This window comes from Phalacrocorax aristotelis, chromosome 2 (genome assembly GCF_949628215.1).
Source record: "Phalacrocorax aristotelis chromosome 2, bGulAri2.1, whole genome shotgun sequence".
Classification (NCBI taxonomy): Eukaryota; Metazoa; Chordata; class Aves; order Suliformes; family Phalacrocoracidae; genus Phalacrocorax; species Phalacrocorax aristotelis.
Window position 1 is genome coordinate 8,729,582 of NC_134277.1, and position 17,464 is coordinate 8,747,045.

At 46.2% G+C, this 17,464-nt stretch overlaps 1 protein-coding gene across 3 annotated transcripts in view; it reads left to right on the plus strand.

Annotated features, from left to right (window-relative positions):
- DPP6 (dipeptidyl peptidase like 6) overlaps nt 1–17,464 on the plus strand; it is a 578,451-nt gene that overhangs the window by 138,886 nt on the left and 422,101 nt on the right. For 2 of the 3 annotated variants that reach the window (XM_075082346.1, XM_075082349.1), the window contains exon 1: nt 13,907–14,235. The exons of the other annotated variant lie outside the window; for it this stretch is intronic. In XM_075082346.1, the coding sequence (XP_074938447.1) occupies nt 14,035–14,235 (201 nt within the window). In that variant the 5' untranslated portion in view covers nt 13,907–14,034. Of the gene's footprint in view, nt 1–13,906; nt 14,236–17,464 lie in introns of those variants that run through there. 3 annotated transcript variants of the gene reach the window in all.

Below are 17,464 nucleotides of genomic sequence, written 5' to 3' on the forward strand. Positions count from 1 at the left end.
TAAAAATTATACATAACTATTATTTTGCTCATTGGAAGTGTTCATCTGGTATTTGTGACCTTGATATAGGGAAATGGGTAGGTTTTGCACTAATGTTAATCGTGTGTAAAGGCATTTATAAAGGTATTTAAAAGATTACCTTTCTCAGAGGAATAATCAGGGCACTGTCTGCAAAGTAATGAAAATTTAAAAATACCTAGTTGAACAATGCGATGTAGAAATGAATAGGCTGTAGAAAAACCCACATAATGTCCAGATTGTCTGCCTATTTCTAACACACTTTTTATAAAGAAAGGGAATATTGACATATTGGCCCTAATTTCAGATGCCCTAATAAAACAATGTCTTGCTTCATAGGCTCAGGGATTAGTCCTGTCTCTGTAAAGCATCTACAGTGTCTTTTGCTCTCTTTTTCTGATGCTGAGTACTGCAGTGTAGGGGCCAAATGACTCCAGTCTATTAGAGTGCTAAGGCCAAAGAAGAACTGTGTAGCTAATCATATCATATGCAGAATGAATTTCTGGCTCATGCACACCTCTCCTTGATACATTCACCCTCACCTCATTGCTTTCCCTTGGTCTTCCTTTGCTGGGAAAGCGAGGTGCAAGCATTTGTTGAGCTGTGCGAATGTACTGCGTAAAGATGTTCACTGGGGTTAAATCAATTGTCTCTTAAAATTGGGTCAGTTCTTTATCCATGTGAGTACCGCCCTGGGAAATGCATGTTGTGGATAGCAGCAGCAGCAAGTTGCTGAACCTTGAACCTAAGGGAGAGGACATGGAAGGAGGCTGAGACTCTGCACCTCGCATTGCAAAGGAGTATTCCGAGTACTTACCTGTTCGTAGGTTATATTCACCCTTGCACCAGGGCAGTCTTACTCTTCTAGCCTATTGCAGTACTTTGACTACAAGACCAAGGTCCAGGTAATCATAATCTTTTGAAATCGTTTCAGAAAGTCTTTCAACCTACCATGTCCTAGTGGGCACCCAGCAAAGAGATTAGAATTAAGGACTCAGGTTTCAAGGCTTCAAAAACTTTGCTGCTCTGAATTGGGATGGGTAATCAGTCCTGGAAATGTCTGCTCTGCAGCAAGCCAAAGAATAAAATTAGTTTGGGTCTACTGAAATGCTTTATTTTCATTTCAGACTTTCTGTTTTTTTCATTCTTCATCAGGATTTCAAAATCACTTAATTTTTGGAAATAAATTTCCATTATTTTCAGTCTGAAAGTGGTCCATTTATATCTTCTAACCTTAAGCAATAAATCCCCCTCCACAAACATCTTTGAACTGGGAATTTTGTTTTAAAATAGACCTTTTTCCACCAGCAGTTTTGTATCAGCATTTTCCAAGGGTATCATCAAATAGTTCCTGACCAGCTCTCTTGAGTGTCTGGTAAGAGTCAGATAAAAGAACCAGAATTAGACAGGCTTACCAAACCAGAGCTCATTTTATGTGCAGTCACTATGCTTTCACATGTATAATGGTTTTATAAGTTTCTTTTAACTTCATTATTGTCTGCTCTTTTTTTCATGTTTTTTATATCCTCATAAACAAATAATGTCTTTTATGATAAAAGGGAGATTCTACAAAATAGGAGAATCCTACATAATGCCTGACTCAGACTCTGCATTTAGGTTGCTGTGGCTTTTCTGAACCATTTTCTATTGTATTTTGGTATTGCTCTGTGCTTTACTGACTATTCAATATATTTCCCACAGAGACTAGTTTTGTGTGTTTCCTGTAGTGAAGACTATTCAAATGGACTATAATCCTGTAATAGTTTATAGCAAAATCAATTTGATATGCTTGGGAAACATTCGCTTGTACTACAGTCAGAGGAAATGTGTGTGCAGGGTTGAGAATTTATATTTGTCATGAATTTTTTGAAGTTGGAAACTCCTGTGCTTGCATAATTGAGAGTCCGCTTTTGTTCTACTTAATTTTTCCTTTTTCCAGCTATTTTTAAGGAGAATCCTATTGTATCACCTTAGTTAGCTAGGAAGGTTTTAGGATTTAAACCTCTGTTTCAGAAGAAGATCTCCTGTTCAGCTGTATTTTGTGCAAATTTAGCTCCAAATGTTCTGAGTGCCTCCATGGAAGTAATTAGGTGAGTTATTGCCGCGTAGCTCTGTGTACAGTACCTGCCTGGTAGCACATCTTTGAGTTAATATTTAAGAACTACTGCAGCACCCTCAAGTGGTGATGCTGATCTGTATTTAGAGGGTTTTCTCCAAATATTTATTTCTAGGATTATGAATCGGTTTAATGCTTTGGGTTGACCTGCCCAGATATTGTCAGACCCTGCAACCCTTAGCCAGGTGAAGCTCCCACCGAATACAATTAATTTCATTGGAATCTGAACAACGGACTCGAGAAAGTTTTCCTTGGATTATCAAATGATTTTATGGAGGGCGTAAAGCATTCTCTGTGCCCGCAGTAACTCTGTTTTTTCTGTCAGTTGTGCTGGAGTGAATAACCCGAGGATGCTACAGAAAGAGAAACCAGCACATTAGTTTTTTTCTCAGGGCTGCGGTTGCAAATGTAGAACAACCGTAGCATAAGAAACACAACTGCGAACTACACAGATTGCTTGAGCACGCACACACACACCAGTGACATCTATAGTAATGACCTGGGAAGAATGCTATTTCTCAGGGATGTTTTACTATCTTTGTGGTGTAGTCCTCTGACTCTTCAGCTTTTTCTCCCGTTAGCTGCCTGTCTGAGGCAAGCAGCTGTGTGCCAGACCAGGTGAATGGCCCTGGTTTGGGGCCCCTTGCTCCCAAAGTTAGCAAGTGGCATCTCTCCTGATGCTCCACCTCCTGCTAATTCTGCTGAACTTTCTCAGTACTCAAGGTGAAGAGAGTTGTTACCCTGTAGAATCAATGGCCGTAGGATGAAGCCTGTGCACTCTTTTTCCCCCAGTACAGACTTGCATGAGCAAATCACTTCGCTCCGATGGTCTCATCTGTAAAACACCAACAAGGAGTTTTATTTCAGAAGTTTACTCTAAGTCTTAGTGGATGTTGTCTCCATTTTAAGGGCCTTAAGTGAAAACAGATATCAAATGCTTCCTCCCATGTCACTTCCAACAGCGTGTGCTGGGCAGAGGGCACAGACTGGTGGGAGTGGAAGTGCTGCCACACCACCGGCACTGCTGTGTGCCATATGTGCTAATGCTGCAGGTTAGCAGAATGGCACAGCTTGTTTACCGCTGCAACTTCTACCAGGTCTGGCTTGTTTTCTGTATCAAACTCAGAGAACAGGCTTGACAAGCACTATAAACAAAACAGTTTTATTTCTGAAAGGTAGAAGGAGATCCAGACTCTTATTTATAAAATTGATCCCAGTGAATTATCCCTAGATATTATTAAGAATTAATTAATAATTAGAAAAATAGAATTCTTTTTTCCTTTTGCCCTCTCTCCCAGTTATTTGACATAGGAAATAGAAATCACTAGCATTTTAGGCTTTGTCCTCACGTCATTCTATTTTTTTTCCCCTCTCTTTCCATAAAAGACTCATCTCATTTAAATTAGTGTGCCATCTAGGTTGTCATGTATATAACAGGCTGCATTGTGTTCACAAGAGAAGCATGTCAGTAGAGGGCAGGGTCCAACAGCAGTGAGTTTCCAAAGGGATCTGATAAAGAAATTACAACTATTTTCTAATATGAACTAGATAATAGACAGAAATTATGTGTGATGGAGCATATGTAATAGAATGTCTGTGCTCTCATTTTAAAGGCCTGCTGTCAGCTTAGAAATCACACTGTGAACATATCAGTATCTTTTTTATTTTTTCTATAGAAAGGCACTACTGGTAACACAGAAGAGAGGGAGAGAGATTACTTTGTAAACTTGCCTTAGGCTGCTCATAAAATAAGCAGAAAGGTGCGATCAGACCTCTCCCACCATGGCTGCAGTACTAAGCTGGGATACGCCAGCAGCCCACACTGCAGCTGACCCACAAACCTAATTTAAAATATTTTGGGGCACATGTGGGGCTTGCAAGGTGGCAGGACGTGCAGCTGCTGCTGCCTCTTAAACTAGGTGGCCTGGCTAGAGAATTGCCCATGGTGGGGGGCGGGGCTGCAGCTCAGTGTGAGAATCCAGTCAAAAGTCAGCCACGAGAACAGGGAGCCCCTCAGCCCTGGATCATAAACTCAACACACAGGTACATTACAGATAAAGCAGTGGGTCTCTGCAGCTCCCTGGAAAAGGTAGGCCAAAGATTAAATCACTGCCAGTGTATTTATTTAGAAGTAGGCCTTGGTGAGTGTTCTGAAAGTAATAAAATTCCAAACTCCAAAGATTTAAGCCCCTTGCAAGTGCTTTCTTTCCTTTTTAATACAAAGAAAGCTCTGAGAGCCACAAAATGCAGAAGGTGCCTTTGGTGGAAATATCCCAGGTCATCTAAATTCTTGTAAGTCCAATGTGACACCTCAAGTTCTAGCCACAACACAGTATTGCCCCTTTTTAGGGTGACTGTCCCACTTTCTGGTTATGTTGTCTCTGTTATCTAACAAATGTTTCCACCTCTGACAAGTTGTTGCCTGCATTTGTCATAATATGCTGCAAATGCCAGTACCACACGTGCTTTATTTTGAAAGACCTGTATGTTTCTAGATGACAAAACTAGGCCATGCAAACAGGTTTTGAGGTGTCATCCACTTCCAAAAATACCAAGCAATACCAGTGCAAGGATATGTTCCTTTGAACGGGGGTACTCTTTTCTCAGTAAAGGATACTTTCAATAAATTTATTATCCCCAGAATCAGTAATGGTTTCTGTTTTACTGAGTTACTGCAGAGGCAAAGACCTACTTAAATTGGTAAATAATGGCTAGAATAAACAAATTCCACAGAAAAATATGGTAAAATTTGCTCAGTCTCCTGAAATTGAAGAAGGTTTTAGGGCAGTTATTTATATAAAATCATTGAAGATGTAGTGTTGAGAAACAATTTGATTATTTTCAAGAACCTTAAATTCCAGATAAATGGTGGTGCTGTTTCTCTCTGCTCATTGCTGCTAGTGTTCCTGGAGGGAAGGCATCAACTAGTGTAGCAAGTGGGGTTTCATCAGAAGTTGTTACTGCCTTAAGTCATGGTGGCTTCATTTTTTCAACAATTGCTTTCAGTGTCGGTGCTTTTTCAAAATGCAGCTCTGGCTGTGTTGCTGAAGCCGTGTTGATGTCATTGTGGCAGAAACTGTGATGGACTCAAAGGTTGTTTCTTGGAGCCCTGTTGTGACATTTTTAGCTGCCTAGTTGCTGCTTGCCTGCTTTGTGGAGAGGAACAAGAGGATCTGAATGCTGCTGTGTGCTTGCGTAACTTTGAGGGAATTAGATATTTTCCTGTGGAACAGAAAATCGGACTTCTGTTGGATGTTTGAAATTATCAGCTGCAGTCAAAATTTTATGGGATTGCCTTTCACAGTCATATTCAGATCACAATGAAGCAGAGTCCCGGATTGCTTTTGTCTTGGCAGTGAAATTATTAAACATCTCTAAAGTTAGTTTTCACAATTTTAGTTTGGTTCACTTGGCATGCTTTTATGATTCCTTGGCATATCCAAATAAATATACATATAGATCTACCTCCAAGTCAAGAGGGAGTAAACATATGCATGTCTTGTTTCACAAAGCTTTGGGGTTATTTATTTTTTAAAGATATTACTTAGCAAGCCAATAAGATCTATATTGGCTTAAATAGCAGCTAGAAATCAAATGCCCCTAAATTTAGGTACATACAGTGAATATGTAAAGATGCATGTGAATATCCACTGGAATTTTCCAAGGCAGCAACTTATATTGATTACGCCATCACCGATTTGATTTTGATAATTCCAGTGTGTATTCCAGTACCTCATGTTCCTAAATACCTTTGCGAAGCCGACCTGAGTGCCTCTGTTTGATATAGTTTGAAAGATTGCAGTAAGGTTAAAAGGAAGCACATAGGTTGATGAGTTAAATCCTAAGAGGTATTGAAAATGAAAATCTCTCTTTGAGTGGCTTGTTTGTGGATCCTAAATAACTGTGCTCATAAACCTCTGTTAAATCGGTAAGGACATAATTTATTTATCTCCTATCAGTATTCCATTCTTGTCCTTGTGTCTCCCACCTCTTGAAAAATGAATACGCTGTTTGGACAGCCGTTTATAATCCCATATATTTGCTGTTACATAATGGCAGTTGACCAAAAGGATTAACAAACCTTTAAAATAGCCTTTGAGAGCTTCAGTTGTTTTAGATTTTATGTTACCAAGACAGGTGAATTGGATGAATGGGGTAATTTGTACTTAGAAAACTATAAGTGAACTGGTAAGCTTTTTTTCTAATCAACTTATAAAAACAAATAGGAGGGAAGAACATGCACCAGCACTAATAGTGAAGTAGCACAATCATCCACCAATTGTAATTAGTGCCAAATCCAAAAAGGAATTACTTTTAGGTGATTTAGGGGACTTCAGACAGCTAATCTAGAACTGCGTTCCATAAAGTCCCTGCTTATGGACCACTTAGTTCTAGATGACTGAACTCATGAGATGCTTTTCTGTTCAGCCTGAAAACTTTCTGAAGCACCTACAGTGGCTGTTCTGTACATTCATAACTGCCCTGAGAAGACATCTCAAGACAGCTCCTCATCTGTCTGTACTCCTGATGGGAGACAGAAACTGGACTGGTTTCCCTGATCCAGTATTTATTCCTAGAGAATATCCAACATGCTCTCTCACAGGGTGGGTTTTTTTACAAACCTCCATCATTGCTCCTTTCTTTGTAAAGGGCTGCAAGAGAAGAATATTTGGACATGCTGAAGCTGTGCCAAACTGGAGGAAGAAATGTAAGTCTGACAGGGCCAGAATGAGAACAAAGGAGTAGAAGGGTATTTTGTTAGTCTAATGGTAGCTAGGCTTTCTGAGATGTCCATCTGTCTCTATATGCTTTTTTTCTCTGCATATTCATATTTCTCTCTAGGGTTTTCCTTCAGCTGTGGGGTTCTAAAACCCAGAATTATGTCATTACATCCCCCGGGTCTTTTAGTAAATCTAGATTTTAGTTCTCTTCCAAGCAACAAGAAAGCTGTCAGTTTAGTGCCGGGTAGTCTGAGAAGTCACAGATCTGTTTAAAGAAAATCTCTGTATTATAAAGAAGTCTTTCAATGAAAGTGTTTTGTCTGTCTGCTCCCCTTAAAATCTGTGGCATGCATTTGAAATGCTGACTAGTTACATCCCTTCTGTTTCTCCAACATTCTGCATGCGGTGCTCGGCAAGTGGAAATTCAGAATTTCTCCAAGGTTTTGCTGCTTCTGTGTGCTAACAATGATCTCTGAGAGCCAACATGGGCACTTAAGGGTGTGCAGATGTGGGTCAAGCACTTAAGATGGAGCAAGAACCTTGTGCACCCCCTTCATGTACAGAGCTGAACGTAGTCTCTCGCCTTAAGACAGAGTCCACCTTAAGTAGCTGACTGAAGTACCAGTAGACACTTTTCCAAAATTATTATTTTTTTAATAGACCTGCAACAGCCTACTTTGCCTTTCTGAAGAAAAAAATATTTCCTTTTCTTACTGAAAACCTCGAGAGATCATATTAATCAGGCAGACTGGTTGTCATGGCATATCTGACTTGGGCATCAAATACTGGCAAGTTGCAAAGCAGAAAAGAATATGCGTAGTGGAGACCAGTTCAGCAACGTTAGCTGCATCTTCCATGGCTGCCAACAGCTCTTGGCATCCAAAGAAAAATGTATTTATCTGTAACTTCAATGCTTAACTTTCTGGCTTGTCTTGAAGATATGGAATTGGGATCTCGTCCTAACTTCTCTTAGATAAAGCTTCCAAGGACAGAATATTAATTAAGGCAAGAGGGACAGTCTTCAGCACAAATTCCTATTTGCATGTATTGCAATACTAGGTGCAGTCATAGGCCAGGACCTCCGTGTGGTGTACAGCTGTACAGACAGACATGCACCTGTACCTTCTTTTACTTAGGCTTTGCAGTCACCTTTTCTAGCAGCAAACTTGCACGACCGTTGCTCCTGAGCACGCTCTTCTGTGTGGTTTTTTTGTGCCTTTCATCACCCCTGCACCAGTTGCAAAATCATAAAAACTAGAGATGGGAAAAACCTTGTTGGTCATGTGGTCTGTCCTTTTGCCAGTTGGCAGGATTATGCCTTGCAGCACATTTTCTAGTGCCTTGTACAGGCTATTTATAAACGTTCTCAGCATTAGGACTTTTACCCATTTCCTCTGGAAACAGCCCTGCTCGCACTACAGGGAAGTACTTGCTGATACTCAGCTACGTGTTACTCGTTTCATTTAATTAGGCCTAGGTGTGTATCAACATTCTTGGTGGATAAAACCACCTGTGTGCTGCCCACTGAGCGGACGTTTATCCAGCAGGCACCAAAGTACCCTCCAGAGCAGCTGATCTCCCTGGCTTTGAAAATCCTCCCGTTGTGTGGCTCCAATTAACCTTGTCACACTCCAGCCTGTCTCCCCGCTCTCCAGGAGTGATGGTTCTTTCCATCTCTGCCAGCTTTGGTCCATTTCTTTTCTGCCTCTTTGACCTCACTTGCCTTCATCTCCTTTCTCTCTCAACCCTCCTGGTACTTCACTGTGTCCCTGCCTCTTCTATGTGCTTTTGGTTTTCTTTCTTCACTGCTCCCTCTGGGTCCATCTCTTCCCATGAAGAGCCTTTTCTTCCAGCCTACTTCCTTTTTTCCCCAAAATGTTGTATCCTGTAAAGCCATCTTGCCTATCATTCCCCATACTTTAGTATCAGTGTTTTCCCCACGAAGAGCCTTCTTTCAAGCACTTGTGGAAGATTGAATTATTCTTGCAGTGCCCATAAAGCTAATTTTTCCAATGCTTCTCTTAGTTCAGCGTGGAAAGCTATCTTGTTTTTTTGTTTGGGGTTGGTTTTGGAGGGGTTTTTTTAATCATTGTAAGGCCTGCAAGATTTTTTTTTTTAATAATATCTGTGCTGCCAGAGAAAATTGGGCCTTTCTATGTCCCTGGCTCATTCACTGTCCAATGCTGTATTTCTACAAAATTTGCTCTGAGTTGCTGTTAGCGCAAATAATGCCGTAAGAAAGTGAACAGATCAGCCTACTAATTCCACAGTATATAATACCCCTCAGTCTTCAGCAGCCCTAGTGTCACTTATCTTGACACAACTGTATGCTTCCCCCAGCACGCACATTAGATCAAAATGTATGACCGAGTGTACCCTCCGGGACTGCTGAATTGTTGCATTTGACATTGGAAAGAGAATTTCTGTTCTGTTTTGGTTTGGTCGGGTTTTTAGATGACACCGGACAGCAGATGTATAGGTGGCATAAGCCTGAGGCCATTACAGATTCAAGAGTTGGGTGTTTTTGTCTCGGCTAACAATAGTAATAGGAGTTAAAATAGTGTGTCTTTGTTTCTGTAGTGCCTGGAGAGTTGCTATTATAAAAAGTCAGAGGGATGATATTAATAAATACAGACATTTTAAGAGCAAATAATAATTTAGGGTTTTCTGGAGTGATATGAAAAGATAACGAGAAAATTCTAAAATTTCTTTAAAAGTTAGTTGGAAAAGGAAAATATAATATTTTATTTAATAAAAAGTGTACTTGAACTACTGAAAAATTATTAAAAAATTTCACAAATAAGCTGCTTATAACTGTCGCCACATGAAAACTAGAAACATGCTTAGCTCTGTCTCCAACAAACTCAGTGTTATTTAGATGACAAGTTCAAAGTTTAAGCAAACGTAAATTGCTTAGTCAGAACAGAAGAATGGAACGTGAATTACAACGCTTGAATCCCCTGACAGACACAAGTAATATTTTTTTTTAAATATCCAAGAGGATCATGGCTGGGTTGTTTCTTTGCCAGTGTAATTTTGAGAACGTTTGTCCAAAAAGAAATATTTTATGTACAGTTTTAAAGGCAGTAGGGCTTGGGTTTGACCCGCTTTTGATAGTGTTACATTAATAGTGCTGAAATGTGGGGATGCTGTTTATTTATACAACGTGGAAAAACCAAGTGTCATTTTTATCTGTATGCTTTAAAAATGTCAGTAAAACATAATTACTTTGCTGCTGCAGGAAAATATCTTAAGCTAACACACTTTATTTTGATGGAAATGTCACTAGTTAGGACTCAAACCTCCTTGCAAAACTTTGGATACTGAATTAAATATACAACTAAGAGTCTCTTGAGAACCCTGTTTGTTTTGAAATGCCTTGATTTTTATCTTGGGATCTGTTTGCAGAATTTAGGGGAAGGTTCTTCCTTACATACAATGTGTGTGTTTAAAGACGTGAATCTTATATTTATGCTTCTAAAATCTTTTGCCTCTTTAAACATATTTCATAATGCAAGTTGCTTTCTTCTCCTCAAATCTTGCCATCGGCTGAAAAGGTCTTTTGCTATAATGAAGCCCCAGTTACTGATATAGTGTTTATTTATTGTCATTTTACTGTCATGTTTCAGCGATTCCTGTGTTTCTTTTTTGGGCTCCACGCTGTTTTCCGCGCCCTGTTGGTGTGCAAACTGTATGACAGTATCTGGTCATACAAACAGGACATTGTAGAGGACTCTGGGCTCCAAGTCATGCACAGGTGAACAGCAAATTAACCATGGAATTGCAAGCAGAGAGCAGAGGAGTCCCAGCACTGAGCTGTGACTTGGGAGCGCTGGGTTGCATCCCCCGCCGAGAGGCGGGCAGCGCTACCGTAATGCATGCTTGTTGGGGACAACCTACATCCTGAGATAGCTTGTGCACAGAAGTGCTCTCCAGAGTCCCTAATGAAATCACCTGGGTCCCCTGTGACTCAGAAAAATCCTCCTGCTTTCAGTAATGGCATCGACAGACTGGTTCTGGTGAGTCTTATTGCAGGGGGTTATTCAAGATATTTCTGCCTCCGGCTGCCTGCTCAGGCCTTCTGCACAAGGTCACTCTCGCCGTAGCAGGGCTACAGAAACGTGTGTTGCTGCTCCCGACTGGAGCAAACCGTCTTCCTTCACCCACCGCGATACCCAGAGCATGACGTGACTTTGCTTCTGCTGTCCCTGGTCTGTCACGGAGTAAGAGCTGGAATCAGGAAGGCCTTTAAATAGCTGTAATTGTTTATTTCAGGGCAAATGAATCACAGCCCAAAGCTGCACGATCAGGAATTTTTTGGTGGATGAGGACCATTTGGCTGGTTGTTTTTCACTGAGCTCTTGAAGTATTTGACATTGCAATTTTATGTTCCTTTAAAATATTTTTTCCATGTCTTGTGTACACACATACATGCACAATATGTGTGTGCATGACTAGACAAACTCGATTATGGGAAATCTTGGTTCTTAAGAATTAAAACCACAAACTGAATGTATTTGGAACTGAACTGGTCCTTAGTGGCTCGTTCAGTTTTGAACTGAGCTCTCAGGCGGAATGTTTCCTTTTTTTCTGTACTTTCTTTGAGACTTTTTAATTCAGACATTTAATCTTTGGTGGTTTGTTTATTTTTTTTGCCTGGTGGTTTCGTCTTGCCTTTTTGTGGCTTTCTTTGATTATTCCTTTGTGCCCTAGTTTTCCTTAGAAGTTAAAAACATATTATTTTTTTTAATCTGATTCTCTCGTTCCTTTATTTTTTTTAATGCTAGTTGTCACCAATTCCAAATAGTCATAGAGCCACTGTTCATGCAGTTCAAGATGAAATTTAGCTGAGCTAACTGCCCGGGTTTTTGGTAGTGCGGAGTCAGTTTGTGTCCGAAACATAACTTACAAGGGGTCCAGGTGGCTCTTGGAAAGTTACCTCTGTGCCGATGTGTGTCGTTAAGACTCAGAAGCTAGACCTTTGCGTCAGAGCATTGTGTGCTCATCTCGCTTTTTAATTAAATGTCAGGATCTCAGTTGTGAAGATCAAAATGATTCCTTCTTTTAAGTCCTGTCAGGAAGGAGGCAGAGCATTTGTTTTTGTTTTCTCTCTTGATGAGATAAGGTTCCTTTTTCATCTAAATGTTAAGACTTTTCATCCCTGACTTTGAAGACACAAATAAAAAGCAGCGGATGAAACTATTCAGATGTAAAGAGATTTTGATCAGGCAGTGGCTGGAATCATGGAGGGGGGGGAGAGCTGCACTTCAGAATACTGCATACATGATATACTGAGGTGGGGGATTTTTTAAGACTGATGAAATTACATATATCAAAGATGGTATTTTCTTAACAGCTAAAACTTTGAGTAAGACCACATTTAGAAACATCTCAGCCCATCAAATCCACTTGCTAAAGTATAGGCAAGTTTGTGAGCTCTTCAGCAGCAAGTCTCAATGTGAACGGGCAAACTCTGGTTTAGGCTTTGTGTTTCCCGTAAAACGACGCCCGGTAATCCCAGTATCTCTGGCAAGCTTAGAGGTCAGAGAGGAGGAGGATTTCGGGGAGGGGAAGAGGGGACAGCTACCCTGGCACTTGCCTTTAAACCCAAGCATCTGTTGCTATGGAAACCCCGGAGCCTGATGCCGGAGCAACAGGGATTGTCACCCTCTGTCCCGATGCGGCCGTCCTGGGAGCGGCCGGACACCCGCTGCAGCTCTGCCGGAGCCTCCCCGAGCCCACGCCCGCTGCCTCCTCCGGGAGCGGTAATTAGCGGCCGCCGTTCTCGGGGCCGAACGAGCGCGGCCCGGCTCCAAGGCGGCGCCGGGGCGGGCGGGCTGCGGGGGCGCTCCCGGCTCGGGACCGGCTCCGGGAACGGGCTCCGGGTCCGAATCGGGCCCCGACCCCGGCCCAACCCGCCCGGCCGCCCCCGGCACCGGCACCGCGTTGTTTATCGCCGGCCGGTGCTGCCGGGAGCCACTTCGGGCGGATTTCCACAGAGGGGCGCTGAAGCACGTTTTAATGCAGCAAAAATGAATTAATACAAAAATAGTAAGAGACACAATTTACCGGATTCTTTTAAAAAGCGACGACAACAACCTCCAAAAACCCGCAAACCCTTCCCCCCGCCCCCCAGCTGTGGGGAGGCGGGGGAAGGAGGAGGAGGACGGGGCGGTGGCGGCGGCAGAGCCGGGCCGGGCCGGGCCGGCTGGGGCAGGGCCGGGCAGCGTGGGGGGATCGGCCCCCCGTCCCCTGCCCCCGCCCCGGGGCCGAGCCGCCCCGGGCACGGCGGCCTCCCGGCGCCCCTCCAGCCGCCGGTCCCGCCTCCCGCCTCGCCTTTCCCCTCCCCACCTCTCTTTCACGGCTGGCGATCAGGTGTCTGTTGCTTTTTTTTAAGTTGTTTCCCCGGGAAAAAAAAAAAAAAAAAAAAAAAAGAGAGAAGAAAAAGAAGGTGCCGAAAAAGATGATTGTAGAAGAGCCCTCCCTCCCTAGAAGAGCAACGTGCTTTGAATGAGGCTTCCCAGCCTCTTCCACCCCGTCTCACACACTCTGTCACTCTGCCTCTCGCCGGTGCACACTGTTGGTATGCGACCTCGGCGGCGACGGCTCCGCCACCTCTGCCGGGGGAGCCGCTGACGGGCGCCTGAGCCGGCCCCCCTCCCTCTTTTTTTTTTTTTCCCTTTTTTTTTTTTCCCTTCTTGCTTTTGCAAACACACACGCACACCCCCAAAGCACATTTAATGCTGATCCACTCGGGCGCCATTATCGGGGGTACGTCTTCGTGGAGTGTTTTGGTTCTCTTTTTTTTCTTCTTCTTCGTTTTTTTTTTTTTTTTTTTTCCTTCCCAACACTGGATGGTGCAGCATTCCCGGGGCCTGTGGTGTTACGGCTCGATTGCGTTTTATTATTTATTTATCTATCTTCTCTTCCCCCCCCCCCCACTCCCCCCTCCCTGCTCTCAATCTCCCCGCTTCTCTCCGGGTGCCGGTGCAGCGGACCGGGGAGCAGCATCCCTCGCTCTCCCCTCCACTGATGTGGGACTGAGCCTCACCCGCGTGTAGCATGCTGTAGCCAAAAAAGAAGAGAGGAGGGAGAGAAATAAATAAAAAAAGAGAAAGAAACCGAGGGAGAAGCGTCTCTCTTTCCCTCCCTCCCCCTGGTTTCCCGCGGATTGACTTCATGGCTTCACTGTACCAGCGGTTCAGCGGGAAGATCAACACCTCCCGCTCTTTCCCCGTTCCCCCCGAAGCGAGTCACCTCCTGGGCGCCCAGAGCAGCGAGGAGGACGGCGCTGCCGGCAAGACCTCGCGACCATTGCAACAGGAAAGCAGCCGGCCCCGCTTCCAGTACCAGCCGCGAAGTGACTGCGAGGAGGAGGATGTAAGCGCCGGTGCTGTTCGCGTTGGGTTGGGTTTTGGGTGTCCCCCCCTCCGCCCCCCCGTCCTGCAGGATGCCTCTGTGCCCCTCCTGGCTGGCGGCGATTTCTTGCCGTTTGGCCGCTCATCCAGGCGGGTTTTTGCGCTCCTCTTCTTTCCCCGAAGTGCCGGGGATAGTCCGGGACGGATCCCGCGCCAAGCCGAGCCTAGCTAAGCGGAGCCGGGGCTCGCCCTCCCCCGCGCTGCCCCCGCTCCTCTCCCCGTTACCTTGAGCGGCTCTCCGCTGCCGCGGAGCGGGGCTGGGGGCCGCGGGCTCCGCACGTTCGGAAACGGCAAGTGCAAGCTCCGGCCGCCTCCCTCCAGGCGAGGCGACAAGGCTCCCCCCCCCCCGGTGTTTTTTTTTTTTATTTCTTTTATTCTTCTTCCATGTTTTACCCTGTAACACTTCCCCGGGGCACAAGTCTTCACCCTGTCCCTCCCTCCAAGCCTTCCCGCCAGCCTCCCCCCAACCCTGGCAGCGGGGAAACTTTTTAACCCGTGAACAGCCGGTTCTGGGGCTCTCTCACCACCCCCACTCCCCCCCCGCCGCCCCCGGGCGACCCCCGCGGCGAAGGCGCAAACTCCGGCTGCGCACTTTGCGCTCCCCCGCTGCCTCCGAGAGCAGCGACTCCAGGGGTGCATCTGCCTTGTGCGGATCTCCTGCCTTCGCGACGAGGGGCTCGCCCAGGCCGCCGCTCGCTGCTGTGCCTGAGGGAGTTAAACTGGCTTGGCTCGATCGCGCCTAGTTCTTTCGGAAGGATGGAAGGGGGGATTTACAAAGCGGGGCTCAAAGCGGGTGGCTGTCCGTCGCTGGCGTCCTCCGGGTCGTGTTAGGTTTGCAGAGGGATTGGAGGGTGTTTTGCCTCTGTGGAAGCACACGCACAAGGGGAAGCAAAGGGCAGCAGTTGGGAATAATGTTTGTGTCTGTTAAAAATACTTCTTGCCCGGGTGGGACGCGTTAGCTTTGCGGCAGGGTTCAGGAAAGCCTGCCCAGGAAAGGCACCGCTTCAAGCCGAGACAGCAGCTCTGCCTAACTCGGAGGGGAGAGTCGTGTTCGCAGGGAAACTTCCCGGGTCGTCTTTTAACCTCCTGTCCCTTTTCCTGCCCCTTCGTAAAAACTCCGGCGGTCCGTAGCGCAAGTGCACTTTAGCCAGCGACGGGGCAAATGGGCCTAAACCTCGCCGAGGTGCAGCCAGGCTCAGAGCCCCCGGGGGCCGGCGGGGACAGCGGCCGGGATTAACCCTCCCCTGCGACCCCGCTCACCGCCAGCGATCCCGGCGCCGCCGCTCCTTGGCCCCGGCCAACAGCGGCAGGGGCCCGTCCCCGTGCGCCGCACCCCGCACCCACCCGTGCCCCTTCCGCGGCGTGGCTGGGGCCGCGGGGCCCTTCCCGCGGCCGGGCTGGGCTCTAGGTGTCGCTGCGAGCCAGCGGAGTGCCGCCGCCGGCGCGGGCTCACGCACATTCCCCTCGGTATTTGTTTTAATTTCGCTTGCCTGGATTTGGAGGCGGCAGATGTCTGGAGCCGCTCCTCCGATCACCAGGAGCGCTGAGCCGGGAAGCAAAGGACGCCGTTTACCGAGTGCGGGTGATTTGTGCTGGCAGGCTCCAATATAATAAGAATAATATTAAACTACTAAAAGCAGAATTGGGATTGTTTTCTTTTTTTTTTTTTCCTCCTTTTTCTTATTTTAAATGCCCTCGGGGTTTGTGTGTGGGCGGAGGACATCGTTGTGCCGTAGAGGGGAAGGCGCCTGCCGAGGTGTCGCCCGCAATTAAGAGGAAAAAGCACGGCCAGAAACAGGGATTTGGGGTGACTTTTAAGCGCACGTGGGCACCTCGTGGGAATGATTTTTAAATGGGGCAACGCGTGTGAGAAAGTTCAGTGGGCCGGGTCGGGCAGCTCAAGGGTGCTCCCGTCCGACAGCGCCTGGGCGGGCTGGGCCGGGGGTCTCCGGTGGAGGGTCGTTCGGGTCGGAAGGTCGTGACAAAGCCAGTGGAAATGGCTTTTAAAGCGTGTGTTGTAGGACGAAGGGGGCCTGCCGGCGGGGGCAGCCGAGCCAGAGGGCAGGCACGGCAAGGTGGGGGAGCTGCCCGCCGTGCTGAGCCGGCCGGGGCCGGGGCCGGGGCCGGGGCCGGGGCCGGGGCCGGGGCCGGGGCCGGGGCCGGGGCCGGGGCCGGGGCCGGGGCCGGGGCCGGGGCCGGGGCCGGGGCCGGAGGGGCTCCCCGCCGTGCCGAGCCCGCCCCGGAGCGGCTCCGAGGCGAGCCGGGGCGGCCTCTTGCCCTCGGCCGTGGCGGGATTCCTCTCCCGCCCGCGGGGGCCGCAGGCGGGCTGGCCCGGGACGAGCGAACGCAGCGCGGTGTGAAGCCCGCGGGGCGAAGGGAAACACGAGGCAGGCAGGAGGCAAGGGCTGGGAGAGGTGCGAGGAGGGCAGTGTGTGCCGGGCGCCGGGAGCATGTGCTGTTGCTTGGCCTGGGGAAGGGCTTACTGAGCCGGCACTGGAAACCCCGCTCTAACGTAATGAGGCTCCCGATGTCTGTTTTACACGTATACGATGTCTAAGGTCTTTCGTCCTTCAACACCGATCTATTAGGGAAAGCCAGAACTTAAAAATAGAGAAACAAAGTTGGTTTTGGTTTGTTGTTTTTTTTTTTGGTTTGTTTTTTTTTTTTTTTTTTTTGCCTGGCCACACTTGGAAATACCAAAACAATCCTGAGAATGAGACTGTTCTGTTTTTAACTTTGCCACGTGATCAATAATCAGGAGAGAACTGAGGTTGTTATTGTAGGTCACTGGCGATGACTTTGGTATTGAAATGCGTGCTGCGTTCAGTACTATATTTTTAAGCACCAGTACAGATCTCAGTGCTGTACAGAATAGAGGGAAAGACAGGGTCTTGTCTTTGAAGGCCCCAGTACTGTTAGTAAGCATTTTGTCCACTGGAAGTACTACTGGTGGAAAAACACTAGACAAAACCTATCTGAAACTAAAGACAAAGCAGTAACTTTGTAATAAAATTTAAAACAAAGGCAGTTGTGGTTTAATATGACATCTGCTGGCTTCACTTTACAGCCAGCGTTGAGAAGGGCTTGAGAACATTGTTTTCCTAATATGAAAGCATGGCAAAGCACAAGTCACAACATTACTTAGTATTTTAACAAGTTTTTACAATGTTTCAAGTCATGGTAGGTATAGG